The sequence below is a fragment of the Arachis ipaensis genome, chromosome B09 (genome assembly GCF_000816755.2).
Source record: "Arachis ipaensis cultivar K30076 chromosome B09, Araip1.1, whole genome shotgun sequence".
Lineage (NCBI taxonomy): Eukaryota > Viridiplantae > Streptophyta > Magnoliopsida > Fabales > Fabaceae > Arachis > Arachis ipaensis.
Genome location: NC_029793.2, coordinates 73934534 through 73960430, shown reverse-complemented (window position 1 = coordinate 73960430; position 25897 = coordinate 73934534). Strand labels below are relative to the sequence as shown.

General features: G+C 33.8%; 1 protein-coding gene and 1 pseudogene across 7 annotated transcripts; one reads left to right on the top strand and one right to left on the bottom strand.

Annotated features, from left to right (window-relative positions):
• The window catches only part of LOC107615596, a 9307-nt pseudogene continuing 1396 nt past the window's right edge, over nt 17987-25897 (top strand).
• LOC107618952 lies at nt 18323-21549 on the bottom strand. 7 transcript variants are annotated; one of them, XR_002353696.1, is made up of 5 exons: nt 20990-21548; nt 20813-20868; nt 20618-20709; nt 19590-20444; nt 18323-19244 (listed from the first exon to the last, which is right to left on the bottom strand). XR_002353696.1 is itself a non-coding variant. In XM_021110905.1 (3 exons), exons 1-3 carry the CDS (start codon nt 21285-21287, stop codon nt 20307-20309), a joined length of 528 nt encoding a protein of 175 aa, XP_020966564.1. In that variant the 5' UTR covers nt 21288-21523; the 3' UTR covers nt 18756-20306. The 7 variants fall into 7 exon arrangements, 1 of the variants encoding a protein (XP_020966564.1); XR_002353693.1 differs by lacking the exon at nt 20813-20868 and having other exon boundaries at nt 19590-19752; nt 20239-20444; nt 20990-21522; XR_002353695.1 differs by lacking the exon at nt 20813-20868 and having other exon boundaries at nt 19590-19752; nt 20239-20444; nt 20618-20740; nt 20990-21520.

The following is a 25897-nucleotide window of genomic DNA, read 5'->3' as shown; positions in this document are numbered from 1 at the left end:
TTCCAAGGCTATTCTGGATTATGCTTCTGTTTTGGGTTTGATCCTTTTTCTCTGCAGATGTGAGATGGTAGTGTTTTGTGGTGGTGTTCCTGAGAAAATAGCTTCAGGGTTGCTTTAGCCTTTTGTTTCTCACCTCAAGTTTGTGAAAGATGAGATCTCTAAAGGTGGATACTCAGTTAATTGTCTTCCTTCAAACAATTCTGTATTATGGTTCTCCAAGGCCACCTTTGAAAGGTGATTATTCTTTTCACTTTTATTCTTTTGTGGATAATCACGGTGTTTGTAACTGATTCTTCATTTGTTCTTTGGTTTTAATAGAGTACTTATCCTATTTCCAATTAAGTTTGAAGAACCCCTGAATCAATGAATCAATGAGTCAATTACCTTTGCATTGAAAGTGCTTAAGTGCTTTAGATATGATTGGGAATGGTTTTTCAAATGCATATTGACTTAGAAATTTCTAAATGTTCTTAATTATTAGTTAATTAAGCAGGGATTGATGAATGAAATCCAACTAGTTGAATGATGACTATCACATTAATCATGGAATTAGTTTACTTGGTTTTATGGATTTGGAGAATAGTTGAATGATGACTACATGTTGTGCATTTTTTGCTCTGTTCATGACCTATATCCTTCATCCAATTCACATCAATCCAATCCTTTCATCCCATTAAGACATGCTGTGCAAATTTTTTTTTTTTTTTTTTAGATTTGTGCGATCCGTTAGCACACCTGCAATTTTGGAGAGGTTCATTTCAAGCAAATGCTTTGTCGATGTCCAGTGCATCTTCCGATGAGGGTATGGCTAGAAGATCCAATTTCAAGCATGTTTTACAGATATTTCTTTGAGAATTGATTAGTAATTGTTCTTAGAATATAATTGAATTCCAAGAAACTACACTTATTAAGTGGTTGTCTTACTAAAATTCCTTTATATAGGAACTGTGCCACAAGCCAATGGAATTACAAGGAGATTGAGTGATTCTGCAAAGGTATTTATCTCCCAACATGTATGTCAAAATTACTTAATAGTTTCTAAGAATTCTATTGATTTATGTTTGTTGTTATTTGTTTCAGTTAAATGGAGTAATTGAAGACGTTGACAACAAAGAAGAGGAAAGCTCAAAGTAAGTTTCTACCTCTTTAATTGAATAATCTTCTTTGTTTTGCTAGTTTAAAATTTGTTCCTAAGTTTTCAATTTCCATATCGTTTAGGGTCTCCCTGCAATGACTATTGGAGTCTCGAATAGCACTACTCCGGAAGGAGCAAGCTATGGCTTATACACATGGTCTAGTTGCCGAATTTGAGATCAACAGTATTGATGATCTCATGTATTTTGCAAATGCATTTGGAGCATTGCGTTAGAGGTATAAACTGGAATTGATTAGCATTGTAAGAAGGCTCTGTGTATTATTATGCACTAAAAGATAGCTGATTCTTACATCCTTATAGGGAAGCTTGCATTAAGAATATCCTTCGTACATGCTCTTTTCAAGAATTACGAGTGTTCATGTTGATTGTGGATGTATTTCAACTGATTCAATGCATAATCTAATTTTATTTATTTCATATTCTAGGAGGTTCAAGCTTTTAGCTAAGGAGGCAGCTGAAACAGTGGTTTTGGTTTTTTGATGAGGAAAGTGTGGAGTCACTCATATCACTCATATCAGAAATTGTGAAAGGTGTAAATGAGCCAAAGCTGCTTTGGTCTTGATACAAAAACTGTTTTCTTGTTCTTCAAATCATAAATGTTGACTTTCTTTTCCTGCAGTTTTGATGATGTGTATATTGTATTTTTCAAATAATAAATTTTATTTTTGTTGACAAATATGATGAACGTTTATATATGTTGGATTGATTAATTTAAAATTATATAAAAAAATTTTCATTATTTAAATTAGTCATTCAAACTATGATTTAAAATTATATATTAATTTTGCAATGTTTAATTAGGATGATTCATAAACAAGCATAGCCATACGTATTTTGATCCAACTTATAGTCATATTTTTGGCTATTGGTACGCTTTTTAAGCGTAGCCATATCTTCTCGTAATCATCAACAGGCACGCTTAAAAAGCGTAGCCATATCTTTTGACACTCTTCTTTTATCTGCTTAGAAAATTGTTGCCTAGTCTGACTCAACTGTGTTTCTACATTCCTGTTAGAAATTTGAGTTTCTTGTAAAGCCTCCTGCAGTTCCAGCAATTGCTGTGCAAGGGCGTGTAGCTGGTGAGTCCATGGGCCACTTTGTTCTGGAGGGTTAGATTCAGTAGATATTTCCTTAACCTCTCCTTTCATGAAAGTCTCATTAATCGAGTACAGATGCTGGTTCATGGAAACTGTCTCTAAGTTCGTGAGCCTTTTCAATTGTTTTTCTTATGTATAGAACCACCAGCAAAGTGGTCTAGAGACATCCTAACCATGTCTGTGAAGCTGTAATAAAAGATGTCTAATTACACCCATTCTGAAAACATTTCAGTGGGGCATTTCTATAGCATTCTTCTATACCTCTCCCAGGCATCATGGAGAGATTCATTATTCTCTTGCTTGAAGCCTTGGATGTCCAGCCTTAATTAGGTCAACTTTTTTAGGGGTAAGTATTGATTCAGAAACTTGTTTACTAGCTGCTTCCAAGCTTTCAAGCTGGATTTGGGTTGGTTATCTAACCACCTTTTTGCTTGATCTCTTACAGCAAAGAAGGAAAGAGTAGCAGTCTGTAGACATCCTGATCTACTCCCTCAGTGTGTATTGTGTCAACAATTTGTAAAAAGTTTACCAAGAACTCAATAGGCTCTTCCTGTGATAGTCCAGAGTACTGATAGTTTTGCTACACCAATGCAATGAGCTGAGGATTTAGCTCAAAATTACTTGCTCCAATGGGGGGTATACTGATACTTCTCCCATAGAAGTCAGGAGTAGGGGCCATATAGGACCCCAAAGTTCTTCTGAAGTGTTCATTCCCGTTTGGGTTCATCGTGAAGAAAGGTAGGAATATTTGCATAATGAGAAGTACAAAGGGAAACTAGAATTAAAATATTTTTGTTTTTATTTTTATTAATTAAACAAAAAAAATTTGAAATTTAATTAGGTGATTTTTGAAAAAGAAGAGAGAGAAAGAGGTAAGAAGTTTTCGAAAATAGAAGAGAGAAGATTTAGTTAGGAAGTTTTGAAAAAGAGGGAAGAGAAAACAAGTAACTAATTAAGAAATATTTGAAAATAAGATAAGATAGGAGATTTGATAAAGATTTGATTTTAAAAATTTTTAATTTAAAATTGGAAACAAAAAGTTAACAAGATAAGAATTGAAAAGATTTGAAAAAGATTTGATTTTGAATTTTGAAATTGAAACAAGATAAGATAAATATTTCAAAATAAGTTGAAAAGATAAGATATGGTGAAGATTTGAAAAAGATTTGAATGTTGAAAATATTTGATTTTGAAATTTGAATCAAGATAAGATAAGATAGTAATTTGAAATTTAAAGAAAGATAAACCAAAGATAACATAAAGATTTGAAAAAGTTTTGAATTTTAAAACTTGAAAGAAAGATAAGATAAGAAAGAATCAAATTAAAAGAAAAGATTTGAAAGTTAACTTTACTAACAAAGAAAATACTAAACTTTAAAATTTTTAAATCAAAGTAAAAAAAGCAAGATTTTTGAATTTTTTTTTTTTGGAATAAAGATAGGAAAGATATTTTTTTGATTTTGTTGAATTAATGAAGAAAGAGAAAAACAACTAAAAGACACCAAACTTAAAATCTTTAGATCAAAGACACTAGCTTTTTCGAAATTTTAAAGAAAAACAACCAAAAGACACCAAACTTAAAAATTTTAAGATCAAAACAAGAACAACTTGAATACCAAGAAGATCACTCAAGAATAATTTTTGAAAATTTTAAGAAAATAAAGAACACATAAAGGACACCAAACTTAAGAACTAACACTAGACTCAAACAAAAGACAAAGAAAAGATGGATTTTTGAAAAAGTTTTTGAAAAAGAAAACAAAAGACTAAAACAAAAGTAAAAAAGTACCTAATCTAAGTAACAAGATAATCCGGTAGTTTGTCAAATCCGAACAATCCCCGGCAAAGGCGCCAAAAACTTGGTGCACGAAACTGGCTCTGCACATTTCGCACAGATAGACCGGCAAGTATACCGGGTCGTCCAAGTAATACCTCAGGTGAGTGAGGGTCGATCCCACGGAGATTGTTGATTTGAGCAAGCAATGGTTACCTTGCAGATCTTAGTCAGGCGGATAGAAGATATAGTTGTCACAAGAAAACGCATAAAACAGATAAATAAATAAAATGTTACTAGATCGGTGTTAAATCAATAGTATGAGAACGGTTGAGGCTTCGGAGATGTTTCTTCCTTCTGGATCAACTTTTCTCACCATCTACTCCAACTTCTGATTGATTCATTCCATGGCAGGTGATGAGGGAAAATACGATTCCACATAAACTAACCGGCAAGTATACCGGGTCGCATCAAGTAGTAAAACTCACTTAGAGTGAGGTCGATCCCACGAGGATTGATGGATCAAGCAACTTTAGTGAGGTGATTAGTTTAGTTAAGTTAACAGTGGTGAATTGAGTGAGATTTGATCAACAGAAAGTAAATTGCAAGGAATTTAAAGTGCAGAATGTAAATGGCAGTAACTTAAATATCAAGAAAAGTAAATTGCATCAACTGTAAAGGTCTTTGGGTGTAGGAAAATTAAAGAAAGCAGTAAATCAAAACTCAGGACAAGTAACGGAAAGGAAAAATTCACTAGATCATAGCTCTCAGAACAATTGCAGAAAATTAAAATTGCATGAAAGTAAATTGAACGCAATGTGAACGGAAATGTAAAATTGGCAGAAAGGAAAGTTGCAGAAGAGAATTGCAAGAAACTAAAATTTCATAAGCTAAATTAAATTCAATACTGAAATATAAAAAATGCAAAAAGGTAAAAGTTTATCAAACTATACTAAGCTCTCTGGAGTCTCTAATCCTCCAAGAGAGCTCTGGAGTCTCTAATCCTCCAGCCTTCTATTCTATTCCTACTCCTACTGTTCGTGAGAGCTCCCTACTAACTGTGAACTAAAGCCTTTTTATAGGCATTCCTAAATTACAAATGAAATTGAAATTGAAAACAAATTATAATTCAAATGAAATTCCTATTCTAACTGTTTCTTGTGCCTTTGAGTGATGTCAATGGGCGCTGCTTGCTTTGAAGTTTCAATGGGCTTGGAATCATATTGATTTGAGCAAAAATTCACTTCCAGGAGAGCGTAGCGTTCATTTGGAAAACGGAGCGTTTTTACACCCACGCGTACGCGTCCCATACGCTCGCGCGTCATTTTTCTTTTTGGCCCCTCTACGCGTACGCGTCACCTACGCTTGTGCATCCCTTGGCAGCGTTCATTAACTGAATGCTACGTTCGCGCCATGAACGTTCCTCATGCGTGTGCGTCCTATGCACGTGTGCGTGGATGGTAAATCACCACTTCTATGCTCCAGCATCATGTATGCATTTGCGCCAACCACCACTTTTGTCACATCGACGCGTGCGCGTCATGCATGCGTGTGCGTCGGTGACCAAATTCAAATTCCAATTCTGAAAGTATCGCAGGCGTTTATTCAAAGTGAACGTAGCGTTCATTGCTAGTGAACGCTGATCCTCCTTCCATGCGTACGCGCCATGCATGCATACGCGTGGATCTCCAAAAGTTTCATCCTGCGCATAAGCGCCTTTTATGCGTGCGCGTTACTGGTTTACGTAGCATTCTTGCGCCAAGAGTGCTCTCTTTGTTTAAATCATGGGCCACGCTTTAAAAAGCGTGGCCTTGGGCTCCAAAGCGTGCTGAAACTTAAAAATGCGTCTAGAATTCTTCTTTTGAGCTTAGTTTGTGCTTTCTGCTTCTTTTCCTTCATCTTTTCACCTGTCATCAACCAAACAGTTACATCAAAGCCTTGGCATAATCATAAAATCTTGCATCACTCATATTGTCAACTAAATCTTGCAAAAAATCTCATGAAAATGTATAGAATTACCAATATTTGATTGAATCAAGACAAGCATGAAATTCTCACTCAAACACTTACTTATTGCCTAAAAATGCATGAAAATCAAGTAAAAAATAATGAAAAAAGCTTGTGAAACTAGCCTAAGATGACTTGTCATCACAACACCAAACTTAAATCTTGCTTGTCCCCAAGCAAGCAGTAAGACAGAACGAGAATGAACGAAGACAGAGAAGAGTATAAGTCTTTATTTGGAAAACATTCAATACCGGTTAATAGGGTTTTCATGCATGGTATCTTAGAGATTTTTATTCTGTGGCTGAGACATCAACACCCCTTTGGATCCTTACTTGAATTACACAAAAAAAATGAGACTTGTTATTGCTTGGTCCTTAGTTTTTCTTGTTCTCTTTCTTTTGATTGAGATTTATTGCTTAGCTGAGGCTTAATGTTATGTGATAAGGCAACTTTTTAGAGTAAGCTTTCAGCCAGCATTCCCGTCCCAGTTGGTTCAAGATGCTAGGTGTTGAAACACCCCTTTGGGCTTACTTGCTCAAGTCTCTCCTTAGCACACACACATCACAGGCATTTAGCTCGTTTTGTTCTTTGGAAATTGATGCCCAGCACCTCTTTGGGTCACTAAATGCTTTGTCTCAAGGTAGCTCTTGATGGTGGACTTTCGGTTGGCAATTCTGGATTAGTTAACCCAAGTTTTCGGGTGATGAAGCACCCCTTAGAACCTAGTTATCCAAGCTTATCTTTGTACAAAAACATCACAGGCATTTATCCAAATCTCAAGCCATTGGTGCCCAGCATTGTTTATTTCTTTTTTGTTTTTTTTTCTTGTATTTTCTTTCTTTTATTATGGACCTCTTTCATTTGTCAAGTCTCATGAAATGTAACTCAAGTTCATATCACAAAATCATGCCAACATTCAGCCTTATTTATAAATCAACTAATGAACCAGCACATACTACCACATTACCTTATTTTGTCTCATATCATACCATACTTTTACTCTTTCTCTATTTCACAGTTATTTTTCTTTTATTCAAGCATGAGGAACAAAGCATATAATTCAAGTAAGATGAAAGTGAATCAAGCACTTAGACTAGCAAGCCACAACAGTATGAAAACAAACAAACTAACAGATAGTAAATAAATCTAATAAGACACTAATCAATAGGGGACACTTGCACTTTCAATTAGCATATTTAAGCTAAAGTCAGTCAAAGAATAATACAACCTCTTGGAGTCCATTTGTTTCCTCTGTGTCATCATCGTTGTTGGGTTCATGTCCTTCCTTTATCCATCCACATGATGATGTATCTTTCCCTCCAAGAGATTGAATGACTTCCTACAAGAGATATTGAAAGTTGCTTGTTCCCCAAGCACTTGAGAAACAGTTAGCATGCATGTATGCTTGTGATTCTCTGAACCTAAGTTGGTGTGGAAACACCAAACTTACTTCCTTGCCTACTTCTATACGTAGCAGAATAAATACATACATGAAACGTCAAGTACTTTTATTAAGAAAATAAACTATGAACTAGAAAACAGACTATGAATTAGAAAATAAACTAAAAACTAGAAACTAAACAATTATTAAGTAGTTCTTCTGATTGTTTGGAGCCGATACTAGTCATTCTGAGAGTGTAATGTGTTCTTAATGAAATTTTTGGTGGAACACCAAACTTAGCATCCAACATTCACCCCTTAATTACTTTGGTGTGCAACACCAAACATAGCTCTTTGCAATACAGAGAAATCTGCTTAACTCCTTTATTGAAATAACTAAGAAAGGAAAACTACCAACATGTAGCTGATGACTTTCTTCCTCTTCTTCCAGTTTCTCAAGAGAAATGACCTCAAGGGTAAAGAGGAGCCAGTCAGTGCCCCCTTTCTTGGCCTCTTCCCAGCAAGCTTCCTTTTGTAAATGGCTTGATTAAGCTTGCTTGCTGGTGGTTCAGGGGTTGGATTGTTTGTGGTTGACCTCTTCCTTTTCTTAGATATGATCAATTGTAGCTTGGTCACAATCCTCTCTTTGATGTTCTTGTTGGTTGCCTTCACTCCTTGGATATCAAGACATGGTTGCTGTGTGATTGTTGGAGCTTTATCTTCATCAAAAGCCTTTTTAATTAATGGTTCAATGAGCCCTTCATCTATGTAATTCTCTGCTTTACTTGAGTGTGGACTTCCCTAATTGGATTCCTCCCTTTCTTCTGTATGTTCTTCTATTAAGTTCTTTGGGAGTGAAGTTTCATGTTCCTCTGTCACCTCACTTAGCTTCTATGGATATGAAGTTATAGGTTTAAATACCTCCACCACTTCCTTCTTTGCACTCAACATCTGGTTTAACAACACTTCTATGGAAGAGGTTTGTTGATCTTCCCAAGATTTCTTCATCTCCTCTTCATATCTTTCAATCACAGACTCAAGCTCTTGTATGGGTTGTGAGTTTTCATCTTCCTTTGTCACCTCAAGTAGCCTTTGTGGATATGAGATCCTTGGCTCATATACCTCTACTACCTCATTCTCCATTGAAGTTTCACTTGATACAGGGGCCTCTTCTTCTTGCTCTTCCACTTCCTCCTTTACACCCACAGATTGATCTTCATCTTCCTTGCTTAGTAGTTCTGAGTGTTTCTTTATTTTCTCCAAGTGATCATCCATCTTTTGGAAGAGGATTTCTTGTTCTATCTAGGATTGTTCTTGCCTTTCCAACAATTCTCTGGACTTTTGAAGGGGATCCTCAGCTACTAGCTCAAAAGATGAGGGTTGAGAGAAATTTTGTGGATATGTGGGTATTGTGGTAAAGTTGTTTTGAGGGGTATGGAATGAGTCTTGTGAGTTGTGGAATGAATTTTGTGAATGTTGAAATGAGTCTTCTGTGTAGTGAAATGTATCTTGTGGTTGGTGAGATGAGTTGTATGGATCTTGGAGGAAACTTTGTGTCGAGACATAGTCAAGTGATGAAGGGTTTTCAAATGAAAAACTGAGAGGTGGGGTTGGATAATTTTGCATAAATGAATTGAAGGTTTTCTCAAGTGATAATGGCTCTTGATAAGTGGAGTATGAGCTGTCAAATGCTTTCTGGTTTTGATCCCCCCACCCACAATGTGAATCATTGTTGAATTCATCACAATATGAGCCATGTTGTGGCTCTGGGGAGTAGTCTTGCATGAATTTATTAAAAGCACACTCCAGTGATGATGTCTCTTGATGAACAAACTGTGGATCATTAAGATCTCTTTGGTTTTGACCTTCCCAGGCACAATATGACTAGTTGTTAGACTCATCAAAACCTGGGTCATATTGTGTCTCTGGGAGGTATTCATACTTTATCATTTCTTGTTGATATTCCCATTCACCATTAGCATAATGACATGAATCATTTTGTGGTGTTGGGCAACATCTCATGAAATTGTCTTGCTCATCTTGTGGCTCTAAAGCATATCCCCATTGCTTGGATTGCTCAGAATCTGTGATTTCTTGGTGATATGCCCAGCCACCATTAGAATAATGACTTGAATCATATTGTGATGGTGGGTAATATCCCATGAAATTTGCTTGATCGAAAGATGAGGAAAACTCCATTTGAATTTTGTAAATCACAATCACCAATGAAAACTGAAATTACTCATATCAAAGATGAGAATTTCTTAGCGAGGCAAAAACACAAACACCTTAGTGTCAGCAGAAGACAGAAAATTAAAAGAACAAAAACAAAGAAAATGCTTAATCTAGACTTATCACCTACTTAATCATTGTTAATCTAAATCAATCCCCGACAACGGTGCCAAAAACTTGATGGGAAAAATACGATTCCACACAAACTCACCGGCAAGTATACCGGGTCGCATCAAGTAGTAAAACTCACTTAGAGTGAGGTCGATCCCACGAGGATTGATGGATCAAGCAACTTTAGTGAGGTGATTAGTTTAGTTAAGCTAACAGTGGTGTGAATTGAGTGAGATTTGATCAACAGGAAGTAAATTGCAAGGAATTTAAAGTGCAGAATGTAAATGGCAGTAACTTAAATGTCAAGAAAAGTAAATTGCATCAACTGTAAAGGGCTTTGGGAGTAGGGAAATTAAAGAAAGCAGTAAATCAGAACTCATGACAAGTAACGGAAAGGAAAAATTCACTAGATCATAGCTCTCAGAACAATTACAGAAGATTAAAATTGCATGAAAGTAAATTGAACGCAATGTGAACGGAAATGTAAAATTGGCAGAAAGGAAAGTTGCAGAAGAGAATTGCAAGAAACTGAAATTTCATAAGCTAAATTAAATTCAATACTGAAATGTAAAAAGTGCAGAAAGGTAAAAGTGTATCAAACTATACTAAGCTCTCTGGAGTTTCTAATCCTCCAGCCTTTTATTCTACTCCTACTCCTACTGTCCGTGAGAGCTCCCTACTAACTGTGAACTAAAGCCTTTTTGTAGGCATTCCTAAATTACAAATGAAATTGAAATTGAAAACAAATTACAATTCAAATGAAATTCATATTCTAACTGTTTCTTGTACCTTTGAGTGATGTCAATGGGCTCTGCTTGCTTTGAAGTTTCAATGGGCTTGGAATTAGATTGATTTGAGAAAAAATTCACTTCCAGGAGAGCGTAGTGTTCATTTGGAGAACGGAGCGTTTTTTACACCCACGCGTACGCGTCCCATACGCTCGCGCGTCATTTTTCTTTTCGGCCCCTCTACGCATACGCATCACCTACGCTTGTGCATCCCTTGGCAGCGTTCATTAACTAAACACTACGTTCGCGCCATGAACGCTCCTCATGCGTGCGCGTCCTATGCCTGTGCGCATGGATGGTAAATCACCACTTCTATGCTCCAGCATCATGTACGCGTTTGCGCCAACCACCACTTTTGTCACATCGACGCGTGTGCGTCATGCACGCGTGCGCGTCGGTGACCAAATTCAAATTCCAATTCTGAAAGTATCGCAAGCGTTTATTCAAAGTGAACGTAGCGTTCATTACTAGTGAACGTTGATCCTCCTTCCACGCGTGCGCGCCATGCATGCGTACGCGTGGATCTCCAAAAGTGTCATCCTGCGCGTAAGTGCCTTGTACGCGTGCGCGTCACTGGTGAACATAGTGTTCTCGTGCCAAGAGCGCTCTTTGTTTAAATTATGGGCCATGCTTTTAAAAGCGTGGCCTAGGGCTCCAAAGCGTGCTCAAACTTCAAAATATGTCCAAAATTCTTCTTTTGAGCTTATTTTGTGCTTTCTGCTTCTTTTCCTTCATCTTTTCACTTATGATCAACCAAATAGTTACATCAAAGCCTTGGAATAATCATAAAATCTTGCATCACTCATATTGTCAACTGAATCTTGCAAAAGATTTCATGAAAATGCATAGAATTACCAATGTTTGATTGAATCAAGACAAGCATGAAATTCTCACTCAAACACTTACTTATTGCCTAAAAATGCAAGAAAACCAAGTAAAAACTAATGATAAAAGCTTATGAAACTAGCGTAAGATGACTTGTCATCAGCAGGCTGTATATGATTAACGCCCGGTCAGTGGTTATTAATCTCCTCTGCTTTCAGATCAAACGCCAGGTCAGCGGTCATCCAATATGAACATGGGTGAAGCTCTAGCAATCCATTCCCTTCGTAATCCTACTCAAAACGCCACAAACAAGGTTGAATCTTCCGGATTAGAGAATGCTGCTTCTTAGATTCTAGCCTATACCACAAAGGCCCTAATCGCCCCGCACGTCGGCTGAGCTGATGTCTCCAGAAGTCCCCAACAAAGCAGTGGATTAGCCGTCTAAGAGATGTATAATCAAGCTTATGCTTCAGTATTATCTCGTCAAGGACACGCAAGAACCCATGTGAATAGGGATGACGGTCAAGTTACACTCCTAATTCATTAGGATGAAGAACGAAGATACATCTTAGAATAGAATCAAGCATAGATTGAAATAGAATAGTGATATTATTAATTCATAAGAATCAGCAGAGCTCCTAACCTTAACCTTAGGAGGTTAGTGACTCATATTGTACAATGAGGGAAAGCAAAAGATCAAAAGTTCTTAAACAAGGGTGATGTCCTCCTATATATGCTAATCTGATAACTAAGAATTACAGAAATAAGATAGACTAGTCTTGTAGTGCAAAAATCCACTTTTCGGGTCCACTTGGTGAGTGTTTGGGCTGAGCTTGAGTGACTCCACAAGCTGGTACTTCCTTATGGGCATCCAATGCCAGCTTTGGACTCCTGAATGGGCGTTGGACGCCAGCTGCTCCCCTGTCGGCGTTGGACGCTAGGACTGGGGCTGGTGGCTGGCATTGAATGCTAGTTTTGGGCTTTCATTTCCAAAGCAAAGTATGAACTATTATATATTTATGGAAAGCCCTAAATGTTAGCTTTCCATAGCCATTGAGAGTGCGCCATTTAAACTTCTATAGCTCTAGAAATGCTCCTTCGAGTGCATGGAGGTCAGATCTTGACAGCATCTGTAGTCCTTTCTCTGTCTCTGAATCAGACTTTGCCAAAACTCCTCAATTTCAGCCAGAAAATACCTGAAATCATCATAAAACACACAAACTCAAAGTTGAATCCAAAAATATGAATTTTGCACTAAAACCTATGAAAATAGAATAAAACTTAAACAAAACATAATAAAAACTATATGAAAATGATGCCAAAAAGCGTATAAAATATCCGCTCATCAGTAATCTAAATTGAATTCCTTTGAATCTTGAAAAAGTTAAATCACTGGAATTAAAAATTGAAACCTTTTTCTCACAATTCTTCAATTATCTAGATTTAATGTGATATGTGACATATAATCGAATTATTTCTGAGTTATTAGGGATTGTGTGGCTTATAAATCAGAATTTGAACTTAATCTTTTAACACAATTGATTGATCAAAGAATTGACGGTTGATTGGATTATAAGAGATTGAATTGCTAAAGAATTAGAATTCAGTCACCTAGGGTTTGTCATGAACTAAATCTGAGTTAACAATGATTATTAATTCGAATATTTAAACATCTCCAAAGCCTTAACTCTCTCCTTATATTATTTTCTCACATGTTTATTGTTTGCATTCTTCAATTCACTGTCTTTTATGCTACTTGATATTCAAAACTCTTAATTTTCACTTGTCTAACTAGAAAAATCAGTCAACTAATGCTTGCTTAGTCCATTAATCCTCGTGGGATTGATACTCACTCACTGTGAGTTTATTACTTGATACGACCCGATACACTTGCCAGTAGTTTGGGTTGTAAAATCCGCATCGTTATATCAGAAAACTCATCATCACATGGCTAATAATGTGATTATTTGATCATGAATCATCAGGTTGAAAATGCAAAATATGTGTTTGAGGCAAAGACTATTAGAGAATGGAGCTTTTAATTCTGTCCACCTTGAATTGGAAGATGCACCATGTGACCCACTCATTTCTAGATCACATTATAAGGAGGTTGGGGCTCAAAACACATCTTCACTGGCAGACTCTCGAGCGTTGTAAGAATATTCTTCTCTCTTTGCTATTAGGTAAGAATAATAATTAACAACTAACACTCAATTAGATCTCATTATTATTATTGGACTTAATTAAATGAATGCTTATTATCATTTTTGGTATGTATGTTTGAGTTTAGATTCAAGATTTGTTGGTTGTCTTCTTTCTGTTTTGGCCACTGCAACAATGCTGCATGTAATAGGCTAGATTCATCACAGCACTTACGGAATGGAATACAAAAATTAGCTTCTTAGTGTTCTCAACATTAACAAGGTTAGTATATTAGTTTCATTGTGTTGTGTATGACTAAGAATGAGTAATCAGCAACTTAGAATAGATTAGAAGATTAGTACTAATAAGTAGTGATACAATGAATGCAGATGATAAGCACATGATTTGATGTTAATTAATTAATTGCAATGCATGTGTACAGGAGAAGATAGATAAATGTTATAATGGCATAGTGGGAGGTCTCCAATAATAATAATAATAATAATGGTGGTAGGAAGAAGAGAAAGTATGAGGAAATCCCTAGTAGCCCAAGTGACGTAATTGATACAGTGTTCAGCTCAGATGACGGTTCCAAAAATTCATGGGAAGTGGTGGGGTCATCATTGTTATGTTCATCACCATCACAAGAGGAGCCTCAACCTCACTTCAAGAACAAGAAATAACAACAATTGAAATTGTCATCACTAAACAGGTCTATTGTCAGAATTGTTGGCACCACCCCATAAAAAGTATCACTTTGCTCTTTTTAATAACTACTTTCTTTTTTTTCTTTTCTTTTTCAATGGCTCTCTTATAGACCATACCAAATCTGGACATATGTTACATCTTTAATTTTCCTAGTATAATAAATTGGGAACAATTTTGTTCATTTTGTTATGTGTGTGTTTTAAATTACTGGTGTTATTCTATTCACTTGCCTCACTTGCCTTATTATTATGTGTTTGAATGTCTTTGGCTGGAGTGGAACTATAGCATTGAGATGGGCACCCAAAATGGTCCACCCAAACCTTTTTGTACCATTACTTTAATTAATTAGTTTCTTTATTAATGAAGAGGAAATTGGTAAGAGTGAAGAAATAATAAAAAAGGGTTGTTATGCAGAGATTAGAAAGGTGAGATTTGTTTGTTTGTTATTGTTATTGGCACGCTTTAAAAGCGTAGTCATATCTCTTACTATTGGCATGTTTTCAAAGCGTAGCCATATTTCTCACATACGGTCACGTTTTTAAGCGTGACAATCTATAAAAGCATGACAAAAAATAAAGCGTGGTGATAGGTCACCAAAAACATGGTGACAGAGCAACCCGCAAGCTTGCAGATGTGACTCTTTTAAAAGCGTAACAGTAGTTCAAAAAGCATGGCCCAAAGCTATCGCTACGCTTTTTTCAACTTTTCGCCATGCTTTAAAAGCCTAGCAAAATGGATGTTTTCTTATAGTTTCAATTGTTTTCTTTAGCCGATCAATTGGATCCCCTCAACCAATCAATTGGATAAGTAATAAAATTGATTGATGTAAAAGAGAAAATATTCATTTACTAACCAAACGATTACTTGAATGAAAAAAATTAGTTGTTTTTCTCCAAATTGCAATTTCCCTTGCTATGAAAAACGCATACCTAGCATGCACTACTAGAAAAATCACTTTTAGCGGCCATTTATTTTACTTTTAGCGGCAATAAAAATAGCTGCTAATACATTTACCGGCAATTAGATATTAGTCGTCTTATGTTTTGTCGCTAAAAGATTTTAGTGGCAATTATACAATTGCCGGTGAAGACCTTTTTAATGGCCGCTAAAAGTTATAACTTTTAGCGGCTATTTTCTTAGCAATTTATATGGCCACTAAAAATAATTCTAAGATTGCAATATTATTCACTTTTAGTTGCCATTACTGTTGCCACTAAAATCTATTTTAGCAGTAATTTATATGACCACTAAAAATATTGTAATATTATTTACTTTTATTTGTCATTACTATTGTCACTAAAACCTTCATATTTTGTTAGTTATATTATACTCATCTTTTTAAAGCAATGAATTATCTTCTTTCTAGAATTTTAAAATTATTTTTGACAACAAATATTATGATTGTGCATAATATAAATATATTGAAATTAATTACTACAAAATAAAATATTTTATTAAATTTAAAATATTAATACATAAATTTCTCTTAAAAAGTAATAAATCATACAAATCTGTGTTATTGCATGAAATTTTGGCTCATTGATACATTGCTCCAGTATGGTTTTTCAAACTAAAACTAGTAAATCTACAACCACTTTTGACAGTTTAGATCAACAATGAATCTAATCAGAATTGTCCGGATAAGTGTTCTACACCTTGGGCAAGTAAATCACTTTGGACATCACTATCAAAATTCTTGCAAGTCCAAACATATCCACTTTCACTTTTGAATGCATATGCCACCATATCATCAATTAGCCTATGGTCATACCTGAAGCCACTTAGAGTGTCAATTATCTATGTGTAATGAATCAAAGAAATTTGGTTCATCAAAATGAAAACAAACCATATCGAATGGTCTTCAAATTTTTGCTTCCATCTCTCTTCATACACCTCTTAGAATATATCTTTAAATTTGTAACACTATTAAACTGTAAATGAGTTCAAATATCAATAAAATAGAGGGTAACTCACTAATTAGTCTAAATTACTAAGAAATCTGGCATTCAACACTTGACACTTGACACTAAGAAATTTGGCATACAATAGTGACACTTTTGAATTAAACAGGATTTAGCCTCAAATTTAACCATGAAAATTGAAAATGTAGTTCATAATCTTCTACTAATTGAAAATACAGTTCATAATCTGAATCCATGAATATATTTTCTCCCAAGAGAGTTGAGTAATTTAAAGACAATGAAACTAGCAATGATAATATTCTAAAAACCATAGAATTAGAAAATGCAGCATCAACATCTCACTCCTTGCCAACAATCACAACTGCAAATAGACTCTCAAACATTTTTATATTATGAGCAATAATACAAACATAATCTTGATGAAACTCTGCAAAAAGCATTTCAAACATTTAAACCAAAATCCAAGTATAAACGGAGCAAGCAAGCAAGAACGGAGAAGACGAAGCAAACAAAAAAATTAAGATCTGAAACACTTAAACACTTCGATTTTAGCTTTGATCTGCCAAATTGAATAAGATCAAGTAAGCAAACAGAGCAAAAATAATAACAGAGAGAATCACATGCTTCTGAGTATTCAAACCAGAATTGAAAAAATAAATGAAGACCTACCACGGCGACGATCATGTGTGTTTACATGCAAGAACAGAGGCGGTGCTAGTGGCGAAAGTGTGGTGTTGCGACAAGAGCAACAACGGTGGCTGAAAGACCTTGGCAACATAGATCTGAGATGAACAAACGATGACAGCGATGCGGATCTAAGGCGGATCGGATGGAAATGAAGTCTAAGGAGTCGTTCACGGAGGAGATGTGTTGACGAAAAAGGCGCTTTCTCTCGATCTCAGAGGCGAAAGAGAAGAGCCTTTGCTCGATTCCAGAAGCCTTTGGAACTGCAGCGGCAATGCCGATGGCGACGAGCTTAGAGTTTCGGCGGTGAGCTCTCTCTTCTATCTATGTTTCACACAATTTCTCCTTCTGTTTGTTAATTGGCCATTGTTATGAAAAAAATGTTTTAGTAAGAATACTAGTAGCCATAACACTATGACCACTAAAAATTTTTAACTAAAAGTATTTTTTATGTATTTTTTAGTGACAATAATAATAGTTGCCATTATAATATATAGTATTAGTGGTAAATATATAATTGCCATAAAAACACAACTTAAATAAAACAAATAGCAGCCATTAAGCTATTGCCGCTAAAAGTTAGTCGCTAAAATTAATATTTCTTGTAGTGGCAATTAATCAATTAATAAACAATGATCAGGATCACTGTAACAAATCGATAATCAGAGTGAATCATAAACAATCACAATGATAGAACTAGACAATTAAAAAATACATTGATGATAAATTATGAAATTATTAATATTAGGATTGAAAAATATAAAATTAGAATTTTAAATTCAAAATAAAATTAAAAAAAAGNATTTTATTAGGACCGTCAAAATCAAAACCCACCGTGTGTTTCCAGTGCCCCCTAGTGCTAACATCTTGTGTTGGTTAGTATATATTCTTAACCTTTCATGATTATATTTTCTCCACTAGGTATTATATATTAATTGATTATTCTTAAAAAAGAAAAAGAAAAACATGAGAGAGAGAGAAAGAGAGAGAGATGTAGAGCACAAACATAATAATCATTAATCAACTACCACGTACAATAGCAATGTGTTACTTCTTTTTTTAGTTCGTGGTGACATACTCAGTGATGAAATCAACGATAATAGTGACACACCGAGTGTGGTTAACAAAGTCATCACAAAGACCAGATATAATAAATTAAAGCAATTAAACGCCTATATATATAGATAGATATCTTCAAAGTGCAAACATCCCGAATTAACAAGCATATTAATACATACATATATACATACAAGCTCATATTTCAAACATAATCGTCAAGGCTCCATTTGGATTCTATTTTGTGTAACGTAGAGGCAGAACAATGGCCGAAGTTCAGAGCATCCATATTCCTCGTGTGAAACTTGGTAACCAAGCCCTTGAGGTATTAAACTCTCTATTCTAAGTCAACTCGAATATTTAGTTTAAAAGATAAAACTACAAGAAAAATAACTTTTAGCGGCCATTTATTTTGCTTTTAACGGCAATAAAAATAGCCGCTAAATTTACCGGCAAATAGACATTAGCCGTCTTATGCTTTGCCGCTAAAAGGTTTTAGCGGCAATTATAACATTTGCCGGTAAAGACTTTTTTAATGGCCGCAAAAAGTATATAATTTTTAGCGGCCATTTTTTTGGCAATTTATATGGTCACCAAAGGTAATTCTAAAATTGCAATGTTATTCATTTTTAGCGGCCATTACTATTGCCGCCAAAAACTATTTTACCGGCAATTTATATGACCACTAAAAATAATTTTAAAATTGTAATGTTATTCACTTTTACTGCCCATTACTATTGCCGCTAAAATCTTAAAACTTTGTTTAGTTATATTATACTCATTTTCTTAGAAGTCAGGAACTATCTTTTTTTTTTAGAATCTCAATAATTTTTTCCAACAATTATTATTGTTATGTATAAGGAGAATAAGTGCATTGTTCATAATAATTTGAGTTCACAAGACAAGGTACTGAAAGACTGGTACAGTGGTACCCTCAATAGTCAATGTTTCGAACATGCACGTGCTGCTTATCATTTTGTTTATGAAAACAATGAAAGGATAAAGTAAACAAGAACCACAAATCTCAATATCTCATTCGTAGGTGATTATGAACAAAATCAATGAGTCGTGTGTATTTTCTTTAGATTTTTGCGATGGTCTTGACAAATGAAACAAAAAGAAACATACTGAAATGCTATTAGTCATTCAGTGGTAATATTACTATGAATATGTTTCAAAACTGGAGCAGGTTGCAAAGTACAATACATAAAACTATTTGCATTCATAGTAATTAAACATTTTGTCCAAGGTACCAAGATTTTGTGCCTTGCTCTTGAGACTAGAAATACATTTCCCGTGGCCATAACCCTTTTTGTGTTGTTCCCATTCATGTAATTCTCTTAGCACCCTGTCTCCACAGGCCTGCCAAAAAGCAAGTACATCATCAAGAAGCAAATTTTAATGAACCACAAAAATTCGATATTGCAAGCAGCATTTGCTAGTGCTTCGCACGTCACTAGTTACATGTTTAACTTATACTGCGATACTTTTGGCATCCGAACATGGATTTTCTGGTAGCTTAATAGTTTAAAACCAACTGTTTCCCCAAAAATCTTTTCTGTAAGTAAATGTTTGAAATTTGTGGTATACACCAAGAATACAAAATCAACGTAGAACCGAAATATAAAAAGTAAGCAAACAAACAATGCAGTTTTCAAGAAATTAAAATTAAAAATTGCTAGCTGGATTCCAAAAAGCATAACAGACCTTGCATATGTATTGAGTCCAGAGGTCCCTTTGATTAATTTTCACTTGGTGTCATTTGACATGCCACAAGTGGATGACAAGCTTCCATTCTCACACAAGAAGGAACCAACTACCTTTGTAGCTGACTCAACCACTTTGTCAGTCCATACATCCTCTGTTTTGCCTAAACAAAAAGTGACCTAATCAATATAAAATGTTATTTTATGGCAATATAAAATGTATGTTCCAACCAAATAGTGTTTGCAGTCTATTGAGCATCCTCTTCTGCAATGATCATAGCTGCTTTATCAATCTCAGGTTTCAAAATTCAATTTTCTTTTAATTCCAGTCATATCAATGTAGAAAGGCAAAGACAAATGTCACATACGAAACATTTGAAATTTGATCCATTATATCAACTTATCTTGAATGAACATTGTTTCTTGCCACAATATGCATTAAATTTAGATGGAACCAAGTACCAACAAGAAAGAAAAATCAACAGCAGCTTTTTAGAACTGCCAGAAGGGATCATTCATTCCCTTGCAATCTGTAGAGAAATGCATGCTGTATCCTGTTTATGATGGAACATAATCTCCATCTCACAATGTACAACTTGAAAGAACGGCATGTGGTGCTAAAAAATGTGAATAGGATGAGGCCAAGAAACCTTTTTGAAGCCTATGAATTGAAGAGTTAGAGAGGCAAAATTCTGAAAGGTAGCATCATCTGTTGCTGTTACTGTGTCTGCGATGATGGTTGGCTGATTCTGTTATTGGTTACCACTTCAACTGCAGCATCATCTCTTGATGGAACTCTCAGGTATGATTTCATGGTATCATAAACAGTAAACCCAATTGCCACTGATGAAACAACCTGAATTGCAAAAAAAAAAAAAAAAAACATCAACTAGAAGGAATCTAACTGCTTATTGCTTTTTGCATTTTTGTTCACAAATCCTAAAAAGGAAATAGTTAAAATTAAAATGGAAACCAAACATGTTGTAAAGTTTTAGTTGCTCAAATATGCAATTAGTTTTCCCATCCCACCTTTATGTAATTGATGCTGAGCCCTGAGAACAGCTGCTTCCAGCCCTGATTTCGAGCAATCACAACAAGTGATTTCATGATCCCCTTCAGTTCTGCATTATCAGATGCCAGCAGAGTTTGAACCTAGCCAGAATGAACAAAGAGCTTTGAACTGATTATAGGAATCTGAGTTTTAACTGCTATCTCTATACTTACTTAAATTTCTTACAATCTCATCAATCTCCAATGAACAAAGAGCTTTGAACTCTATTCTAAAAAATAATGAGTGTAACACAAATTGTAAGTTTAATATCTTATTGCTTATATAATGCAAATCTCACTATTAAGTATTAACTATTGAAGCAAAATGAAAATCGGTAGGATATCACCAACCTGAATGAATAGCTCGAGATCTTTGCCAATGTGAATAAGGTCGAGATTGCGATCGACGTGGAATGTGAATGTGGCTGCCAACATCGAAGAAGACGGCGTAGAAGCTAGAGGCTCTGTTATCGGGTGAAATCCTGCGGTGCGTGAGGGTGTAGTCTTCGATGGACTCGTTGGAGGAAATGGAAGGCAACACGTAAAGCACAATCGTGATGAGTACCAAAGGAACCGCCACCATCATCAGCGCTCGGCGGAGCTGGTAAGTCTTGTCGGAGGGCAACTCGTGCGTCAATCGCAACAGCATTCTTCCGAATCTGAGTTCTGGCAGCTCCACGGAGGAAGACGATGGCGAGGTGGCAGTATGGCCGTCGAGGAGCTCGGTGGAGGATGGTGACCGGTGGCGGATCTTTCCATTACAGGAAACGGTGGCGATGAAGGATGGTAATGGTGGCTGGATTTAGGGTTGGGTTTCTCAGAGAGAGTGAGAGAAAGGGGGTGGGGTGGGTCTTGTCTTTCTGTTTCACAATTATCTTAATTGTAAATTTTTATAAAAAATATTTTAATAAAAAAATACCAGCCATAGTACTATGCCACTAAAATTTTTTTATTAAAAGTAATTTTCTTATATTTTAGTGGCAATAAAGATAATTGCCATTATAATATATAGTATTAATGACAAATATATAATGGCCACAAAAAACATAACTTAAATAAACAAATAGTGGCCATTATATTATTGCCGTTAAAAATTTGTCGCTAAAATTAATTATTTTTGTAGTGTAAGAATCATCTATCAATCTACCGCGGCTACTCGTAAAATAAAAATGTTATGCATACATTAAAATTAGTCAATACATATTTGTATATAAATATATATATTGTATAACTTATTTTTAAAAATTTTTTGTTTTTTTATTCTAAAATATATTTTTCATTGTATATAATTTATGAAAGATTATTATTTAATTCAATAGATACAATAGTACTTATTGATACACTAGTCATAATAATTGTGTATTTGTATGAATCAAGAATTATGTATCTAAGGACACATTAATATAAATTATAAGGATTTGCAATTAAAGTACTTGATCGCTTGTAGTTAAGGAAATGTAAAATAGCCAATGAGCTATAATTTAAATGGCATATTTTTCTCATATTCACCTAAAAATTATAAATTTGAGACTCACTTCTAATTTTTTAAAAAAATGTAATAACCGTTGGTCCAATGTAGTTTTGTCATTTTAAATATTTTAACTTGAATATTATGAAACATTTATGTATGTATTAATTTATGATTCAATTATTTTCTGTTATTAAGGTTTCGAAGATGGAATTTGGATGTATGAACCTTACTGGAGCCTACGCTGCTGGTATTTCTGAAGAGGAAGGCATTTCTATTATTAAGCATGCTTTTAATAAAGGAATCACCTTCTTTGATACTTCTGATATTTATGGACTCAATCTATTCTTAATATATAAAAGTAGATACATAAGTTTACCCATATTACTTTGAAGCTATTTCTCTTCTTCTACTAATGCCATGTCAGCAACATTGCTTACTTGGCAAAATGTTAGAATCAACCACTCAAATCTTGCCAAATCAACTATTATTTCCAAATCAACAAAAAATAAAATATACAAAAAAAACTAAAAAAATACAATACAATAAATTTGTAACGTACAAATACATTAAATCCATATTCCTATATTTATTATATCTTACCGTTATAAACAATTATAATCCCAACAATTAATTTATTAATTTTTATAAATAACTTACTAAATGTAATAAATATTCATATTACAAATGTCATAATAATATTATTAATTATAATAAATTTTACGTTACAAGTATTCAAATTCCGTACTATTTGAACTACTTATATAAGTCTCTTACCACTATTCTTTCAAATAACATCAAATTTAACACAAAAAATTTATTTCTGAATTAGACATCTCAAACTTATTCAATGGAGCATCATTCTTTCAAGGAAAAATGATTAGAAATCGAATAACTATCCAAGATCTAATAGCCATGCAACGAGAATCTGATGATCAGGTATGACAAAAAAAAACTCACAACATGCATCATACATTCATACTTACTTAAATACCGTATACCTAATGAATACATAAATTGAATATTAGAATAGGAAAAGATCTTCACAATTTTAGCAACTATAAACGAAATTGATGACAAATTTGTATGAAACTATGTTGAATGTGAAAAGTGTCCGAAAAAAGCATATAAAAAAACAACTACATTTGTGGCACATGTAATCAAACACCACAATATCCAACAATAAGGTAACTCTATATATATACTTTTCATAATTCTATCTATCAAATTATTAGTTACTAATCTAATACTTATTTTAGATTTAGAATTCAATTAAAGGTTTCAGATTAAAGTGCTACAATAACTTTTGTACTATTTGATAGCGAAGCAAAAAATTTATTGGGCACAATTGCTTCAAATCTAATGACACTCTAGAAAAGTAATGGCATTGAAGTACCACTCCATTAAGAGATTAAGAAGAAAGAAAACCATACAAATTCAAGACATATCTTCGAAAGAAGAACATTAATGCAAAGATGGAACAAACAACACAATAGAAAGTGCATTCAACTCAACAATTCATAAAGAACATGCCTTCACAAGAATCTACGACAGAAAGAAGAAAGTAACAACTCTAACAACAACCAATAAAGAAAAAGGAAGACGGGCGCTATATAAGAAAAGACTAAGTCCATCAACTAAAATAAATATAAAAATCAAACCACCAAATAAAAATGTCACTTTGTACAACTTCTAACATCCAAATCTTTTGTACTATAAATTATTTTAAATAAAACACCTTTTAAATTTAACTTTAATTTATACATATTTAATATGGACTCAGTGCTAATGAAATTTTGGTCGGAAAGGTACGAAGGAATTACTACTTCTGCATAAAAACTATTCTTATTTGGGATACTCTTACCAAGTACAATTTTTATGGATATAAAAGTTGAATTCTTTTAAAATAAAAAATTATGCATTTAGCATCATTGAGATTATTATAGTCTCTTACATTTAGCATCATTGAGATTATTATTGTATTAATTGCAAATGGAATTTATACTGCCTCTTTTAATTAAAATAAGCTATCCAAAGTTATATCTTTAACTCTTCAATAAAAGAGAACAATATACAATAACGAACCTCTCTTTGGATTTTGGCTTTGTTATAGAGGATATTTTTGCCATTTTAATTGAACAAAGCAAAAGTAAAAGAAAAAGGAAAAGAGAAGCATTAAAATTTAGAACACATGTATGTGATGTGGAAGATACATCCATAAAAATTTGACAAGTCAGCGGACTAACAGTTTCTATAATATATATTAACTAATATTTATGAAGAATAAAAATTATTTTTTAATAAAAAATCTACCAAAAAAAATTATCATGTGCAATACACATTTTTTCTGAATCTAATGAAAAAAAACTCTATTCTTTGCCTAATTCTAGTCTTCATTAACAAATTTTTCAAAAAAATCTAGTGTGATGTCTATCAAAAGAACTACAAACTAGAGAAATGGTATCTGTAAGACTTCAAAGAGATGTGAATGGAATTTAACCATCATAGAACTTAAAATTAACTCTTTTTTTTTTTACCTATTGTTTACGTTATTCATAAAAAACGTGGTTCTCTATACTTTCTCTAATTCATTATTTATCGCTCTTATTAGCAAGATCTTTATTAACTGAAAATTGACATTTTCTTTAGCTTTTCTTATGTATAATATTTTTGTATTATTTTTTTCAGGTTTTAAAGCAACTCCCTAGAAAAAAGATTTAGATAACTACAAAGTTTGGTATTGAAAAGTTAGATATTAATACTTTAAACTTGAAGATCAATGGTACACCAAGCTATGTACGCTCATGTTGCGAAGCTAGTTTGAAACGTCTTGAAGTTGAATACATCGATCTCTATTATCAGCATAGAGTGGATACAACAGTTCCTATAAAAGACACAGTTAAAAACTTCTTTTATTAATAGCTTTGCAAATTAATTAAATTGGAACATAGGACATATTCTATACTGGTGGTCACTTATTTTTTATCATTTTTGTGTTGCATAATATCTTTTCTTTTACAATTTGTTAAATTTTATATCATGCATGAAATAGAAAAAGATAACATTCGAGAACTTTTTGACTTATGTTATCCTACTATTGGTAGTTACTGTGGTAAAAACATTTTTATATGAAGATGATATTATTAATATGTTTAGTCAAATATGTTAATTCATATAATAATTTACAATATCATTTTTATATGAAGACATCTTTATGAAAGTAGTCACTTATCTTACTAAGTACATTATTAACAAATAGTTTTTTGGATTATTATTATAGATGGATGAACTTAAGAAATTGGTGGAAGAAGAAAAATTTAAATACATTGGATTATCCGAAGCTAGCTCAGATACAATAAGAAGAGCACATGCAGTTCATCCAATTACTACTGTACAACTTGAATGGTCACTTTGGACTCGTGATGTTGAAGAAGAGATAATTCTTCTTTGCAGGTTAATTTTAGTTACTTAATTTCATAGTAGTAGTGTATGTGTGGGTTTTGTATGACTTGTTAAAATTTAAGAACGAAGATAGGGGAAACACATAGGCCTTGTTGTTTCTGAATGTATATAATTTCATATTTGTGTTTATGTGAGATTAAGCTTTTCTAATATATTTATTTTTTCAGAGAGCTTGGTATTGAAATTGTACCATACAGTCCTCCTGGTCGTGACTTTTTTGGTGGCAAAGGAGTCGTGGAAAACCTTCAAGCTGATAGTCTTTTGGTAGGTAAATTTATGAAATAAATTAAATTTCATCTGATCCTTAAATTTTCATTTGATCCTTATAA